The sequence below is a fragment of the Mauremys mutica genome, chromosome 2, assembly GCF_020497125.1.
Source record: "Mauremys mutica isolate MM-2020 ecotype Southern chromosome 2, ASM2049712v1, whole genome shotgun sequence".
Classification (NCBI taxonomy): Eukaryota; Metazoa; Chordata; order Testudines; family Geoemydidae; genus Mauremys; species Mauremys mutica.
This window is the reverse complement of record NC_059073.1, coordinates 205249990-205256056: the sequence shown is the minus strand read 5'-3', so window position 1 is coordinate 205256056 and position 6067 is coordinate 205249990. Positions and strand designations below refer to the sequence as shown.

The 6067-nt window shown below is 43.3% G+C and overlaps 1 protein-coding gene across 1 annotated transcript in view; it reads right to left on the bottom strand.

The window, feature by feature from the left end:
- Positions 1-388: 388 nt before the first annotated feature.
- DPY19L1 (dpy-19 like C-mannosyltransferase 1) overlaps positions 389-6067 on the bottom strand; it is a 103295-nt gene continuing 97616 nt past the window's right edge. The window contains exon 23 of the mRNA XM_045007557.1: positions 389-2459. Within this exon, the coding sequence (XP_044863492.1) occupies positions 2303-2459 (157 nt within the window). The 3' untranslated portion in view covers positions 389-2302. The remainder of the gene's footprint in view (positions 2460-6067) is intronic.

Sequence of the window (6067 nt, the reverse complement as noted above, 5' to 3'; positions counted from 1 at the left end):
ATATAGTCACTGACACTCTCTACAGCTTCCTCTTGGAAGACTAATTTTTACAATTTATTAAGAACAAATCTCAGTAAATTGAATAATTGAAACTTAAAATTTAGGAATGAATTTCCACTCCAATCAACATTTTGGGGTTAGGCTCATGATTATGTTTTGTACCTACATTACTAGTGAGATTTGTAAGGAAAGGAAAATAGAGGCTGGCAGAATTTTTTTAAAGCATTAGAGACTCCTGATCTGTTCTATATCATTTGGCAAAGACTATTAATCTATGTAGCTGTCATACCTGTACCTGACATGATTATAATAAATTTTATAAAATGTGATGTTTATGGTGAGTAAAAATACAAAAACACATTGCATGAATTTTTTTATTTAACTACATACAAGTACATGTGAACAATTGGCATAAAACCCATAAAAATACAGTACTTTTTTGTGCTGTAACACTATTTAGTCACAATGTTTATATAGAAAGATATCCTTTTTACTGCTTTCTTGAAACTCATCAACATATTTAAAAAAATTCTCTTCTCCTAAGCCCTTTTTAGTGATCCAGTTTCCTTATAGAAACTTTACCAAAATGTATTTTTGTAAAAGTTAAAAAGTTAATATGTATTTTCAACCCTTTATCTGCACCCTCCCAATAAAGCAATTTAAAAAAAAAATCAAATACATAAAATACTGATCAGCTTTTATTCCACAGTTTTCACATATTTTCAACATTTTATTACTACTGTCACAGCTGTAAAAGGTTTATTTCTACAGCATCTATTACTGCTAGATGCAGTCAAGGCTGAATATCCAGTACAGCCACCTAGACCACTGTCATATCATTAGGCTGCTGACTGAACAATTAACATTTATATAGTCTCAAAAGTTACAAATCTACATTACTTGTGATGTTTTCTAGTGGCTGTAACATATTGAATTTATAACATCTTGTTTGTTAATAGTCTGTACGGTATCCTTTCTCTACTATACTGGGAAGTGAATTCCTCTGTGAAATTAAGTCCTGTATCCACAATGTCAGGGCCACATTATGGTGAGAGAAATAAGAAAAAACTTCAAAGCAGGAAGGATAATTGCACTCTACATGGTCAGACAATTCAAGAAGAGTATATTTAACATTCGGTTTAGTGATTAAATTTACACAAACTTTTGACCATAATCATAGTACAGTCAGGTTGATTTTGTTACAAGGTTTTTCTTCAATATTATTTGGATACTTTTAAAAACTATTTTTAAAAACCAGGATTAGTTAAATAAAGCTAGATGTCCAATGTACAACAGAATCTTTAAACGGGCTTTAATAGATGGGGAAAGAAAATGTGATATGAACTAGATGCAGCATTTCCTACAGAATTAAGATGTAGCTCTAGCACTGTTAAGGCAGTGCAGAGTTTATTCTGTTACCTTACTAAAGCTACACAACAACAAGAATAAATGACAGATTTTGCCTGAATAAAGTATTTTCCCTTCTTAAACTTCACATGTGCATGTCTGGTTGTTTTGAATGTACTAGAATGTTAAAAATCCTTGGGCAGAGGTTAAGCTACCGGTCAGTTGCATTAGTTTAATTATTTTTTAAAATTAATATTGAAGTTAAGGTTCCAAGCACATGCAAAGTGCACATCATCTAAAGTGTGCAGTTTCAAGGTTGTTTAAAAACTATTTCCATTTAAAAAGACAAACTTAAGGCCTGACGTTTTTAAAGTGATCCAAAGCTATCAGCAACCCTTCTTCAGTTTCTCTTAAAACCATCCTTCACACAGATATGGCTAAAGAAATTGTGTGACTTCTTCAGAAATGTGTGATCAGTATCATGTTATCCAAAGAGGAATACGGGGAGTGATCATTATACTGTGATGGTGATTTAAGAAGTCTGCTGCTAGATGCTACAGCGCCATCCATTAGTTCATAATTACTAGCACCAATGGTTTAAATAATCTTGCTTTACTAAGACAGACTGACAGCATTGTTTCACAATTTGATTTGCTTTGAGAACTGTTGTTACTTTCTACAGCCACTTAACTTTTGTTTGGATCAGTATTTATTAAAGAGTGTGCAAACATATAATCATTTGCATAGCAAACCTTAAGAGACTGACCCTGAAATAGAAATCCAAACTGTCAGGTTAAGGTACTTCTATAATCAGAATTCCTTTTAAATGACAAAAAATTAAAAATACACATTTCCTCATTTTAAGTTTAGTATAAAAGGTGTTTCTGATTTAGAATTTTTATATGGTTACCAGTTAAAAAGTTGAAAAAGTTTGACAGTTCTTTGCACTGAAGTGTTATTCCCTTGTAACCTTCAAGATTCTGTAAACACTGTTCTGGAATACTGTGTTGAAATATGGCCGGGGATCCTTACTCATAAGGTTACATAAAGGAATTTTGCCAGCATTGGCAGGGTCTTCCACATCCCAAATTTCAGGCATACTGCAACCGGGCCTAGAAAATATTTGAATATGTAAACAAAAATAAAGAAGGACAGGTAAGGAAATGTAATCAAAGAAACATATGGCAAGTTTGTTTTATAAACTAAGGGTTAAAAATGACTGACGTACAAAGGGGAAAAAAGAACTCTTGCTTCTTTATGATGAATTACAGAAAGCACTTAGGTTTTCTTTAAAGGTTTTTTTCACTTGTCTTTACGTTGGAAATACAAATCAGATTGGAGAATAAGTGAAAAAATGGTTACCTACCTTTCATAACCATTGTTCTTTGAGATATGTTGGTCATGTCCATTTGATTCTAGGTGTGTGCGCACCCAAATTCGTGGTTGGTGATTATTCCCTTAGCAGTGTTCATAGGGTTGGCTGTGGCGCCCTAGAGTTCCATGCTCACATGTCGGTATATTAGGTGCTGCCACCCCTATGCCCTCTCAGTTCCTTCTTGTCAGCAACTCCAACAGAGGGGTGGGTAATGGAATGGACATGAGCAACACATCTAGAAGAACAACAGTTATGAAAAGTAGGTAACCGTTTTTCTTCTTCGAGTGCTTGCTCATGTCGATTCCATTCAAGGTGACTCATAAGCAGTATACATGGAAGTAGGCTCGGAGTTCTTGGTCTTGCAGCTTGCAACACTCCTCTGCCAAAGCCAGCATCGTCTCGAGCTTGATGGGTAAGTGCATAATGAGACGTGAACTTATGGACAGATGACTAGGTAGAGGCCCTACAGATCTCTTGGATTGGCACCTCTGCCAGGAAGGCCGCTGATGACACTTGCACTCTAGTCGAGTGTGCCATCACAGGCACTTTTGCTAGCTCATAGCAGTAGCGGATACAGGCTGTGATCCAGAATGAAATCCTCTGAGCAGACACTGGATGACTTTTCATCCTGTCTGCCACCACCAGAGGCTCAAAGGGAGGCCCCATGAGCAGTGACAGCACAAGGTTCAAGTCCCAAGAAGGGACAGGACCCCAGACATGAGGGTAGAGATGCTCCAGAGCTTTCAAAAACTGGGCCATCATGTTTTGAACGAAGACTGACCTGAAGCAGAGGGTGGAAGGCTGAAATAGTGGCCAGGTGGACCCTGATAGATGTCAGGGACAATCCTTGGAGTTTGAGGTGTGGAAGATAATCCAGAGAGACCTGGATACATCATAAAAGGCCAAGCACATAAACCTTTTCCACTTGGCCAGGTAAGTTGCTCTGGTGGAGGGTTTTCTGCTACCCAACAAGACCCGTTGAATCCGGGCCGAGCATTCCCGCTCTTCCGCATTCAGCCATGCAGTAGCCATGCTGTAAAGTGCAACGCCACCAGGTTTGGGTGCAGAGGACTTCCATGTTTCTGAGACAGCAGGTCCAGCCAGAGAGGTAACTGCAGCGGGACGGCTACCGAAAGATCCAGCAGCATGCCAAACCACTTCTATTGAGGCCACGTGGGGCCTATCAGGATAACCTTTACCTGTCCTGTTTGATCTTCACAAGGACTCTGTGTATCAACAGCACTGGCGGGAAGGCACACATCAGGGCCCCGGACCATGGGAGCAGAAAGGCAGCTGACAGGGAGCCCCTGTCCATACCCCAGATTGAACAGAACATGTGGCATTTCCTGTTCTGACAGGACAGGAACAAGTCCACCTAGGAAGTCCCCAGAAGATCATACTGACCTCCAGCTGGAGAAACCACTCTTGGCAAGATGAGAAGGTCCTGCCGAGGTGATCTGCTAACATGTTCCTGGTCCTAGGCGATGCATGGCTACCAGATGAATGGCATGCCGTGCACAGAAGTTCCAATGGCGGAGAGCTTCTTGGCAAAGGGCCAACGACATGGCTCCACCGTGAATGTTGATGTAATGCATCGCAGCAGTATTGTTCATCAGGACCTGCACCACCTTGCCTTCAGGTGGGGCAAGAAAGCCTGACAGGCCAGGCGAACCGTTCTGAGCTCCCTGACTTGTTGAGGTGTCGCAGGTCCAGAATAAGTAAGGTCCCATTTTGCTTTCAGGATTAGGAAGTAGAGGGAGTAGAAACCTTTTCCTTTTATGTCCCAAGGGACCTTCTCCACCGCCCCCAGGTGCAGGAGGTTCTTGACCTCTTGAACAAGGAATTGCTTGTGAGACGGGTCCCTGAAGAGGGACGGGGAATGGGTGGGGTGGGAAGGAGGGACAGCCGAGAATTGCAGGGTGTAGCCTGGAGATACTATCTCTAGCACCTAGCGGTTCGAGGTGATCCATGACCAGGGCGAATGGTAGGGACGAAGACAATTGAGGAAAGAATGACATGGATCCAGGGAGTTAACGGGGGCGTCACTCTCAAGCGCACCTTCAAAATGAGCATTTCTGGCCCCCAGGATGCTTTGCCGGGCTGGGTTGCTTGAGTGAGCAGGAGGAGGAAAGGCGGTAACAACTAAAGCTCATGTTTCTATCCCTTCTCCTTGCAGACCCCTGTTGAGGCTGCCAAGACCTTGGCAGCGGTGGTGGCCAAAACTGCTTCTTCGCCAATTGTGGCATATGCAGACACAGCGAGCGAAGGGTGGCCCATGCAGCCTTGCATCAGTCTGCTCCACAAAGAGACCATTCCCATCAAATGGGAGATCATGAATTGAGGCCTGCATTTCCTACAATGGGCCAGCGGTCTGAAGCCAGAAGCTGCACCTCACGACCACCATCAATGGCAAACACCCTAGCCGCCGAATTGGCCACATTCCACACCATTTGGAGGGAGCACCTTGCTGCTGCAGGACCCTCCTCCACCAGGGTACTAAACTCCTGGGCCAAGTCCTGGGGCAGGGACTCCTTGAACTTATGGCGAGTCTCCCATAAGTTGAAATTGTTTCTGCTGAAAAGAGTCTGGTGGTTCACCACCTGGAACTGAAGCCTGGCCATTGAATAAATCTTCCTTCCAAAAAGCTCTAGCCTCTTGGCCTCTTTATTTTTGGTGTGCCCGTTTGTCCTTCTCATTGGCTGCTGAGACGACCAGCAAGCCTGGAGGCAGGTGGGTATATAAGTACTCGAACCCAATGGCTGGCATAAAGTACTTTTTCTCAGCCCTCTTGGGATGGACGACAAGGTTTGCCAGAGAATCTTAGGTTTTTTTAAGACCTCATTGTGCACTGGTAGTGCAATAAGGGCAGGGCTAGATGCCGAGAGCATACTGAACAGGATGTCTGCCTGTTCAGTCATCTCCTCTACCTCCAGGCACAAGATCTTGGCCACCCGTTGAAGCAGGGCCTGGTGCTCTTTGAAGTCATCTGGCAGGCTGGCACTCAAGCCCCCCTTCATTCGGGAATGGGGATAATGACTGGACCATTGGGGGAGGCCCTGGGGCATCATACCCCGAGGGGAAGAGGGTTTTGGGGTGGACACTCACTCCTCTATCCCGATTTCTAAGTGCACTTTGCGCACTGAGCCTGGTGCTGCCAGCTGTTGCTCTGAGGAGGCAGCCAATGAATGGTGAGAAGGGGGCATCGGCATCATAGGCATACCACACGCACTCCAGTAGGGCCACTGTCCTGGCCACTGGTTGTGTTGCCAAGATGGCATCATTGAGATCGATGCAGCCTCAGGTGCCCAACTGTGCCAGTGATGCCTCAGTGAGGGGCTGAATTCC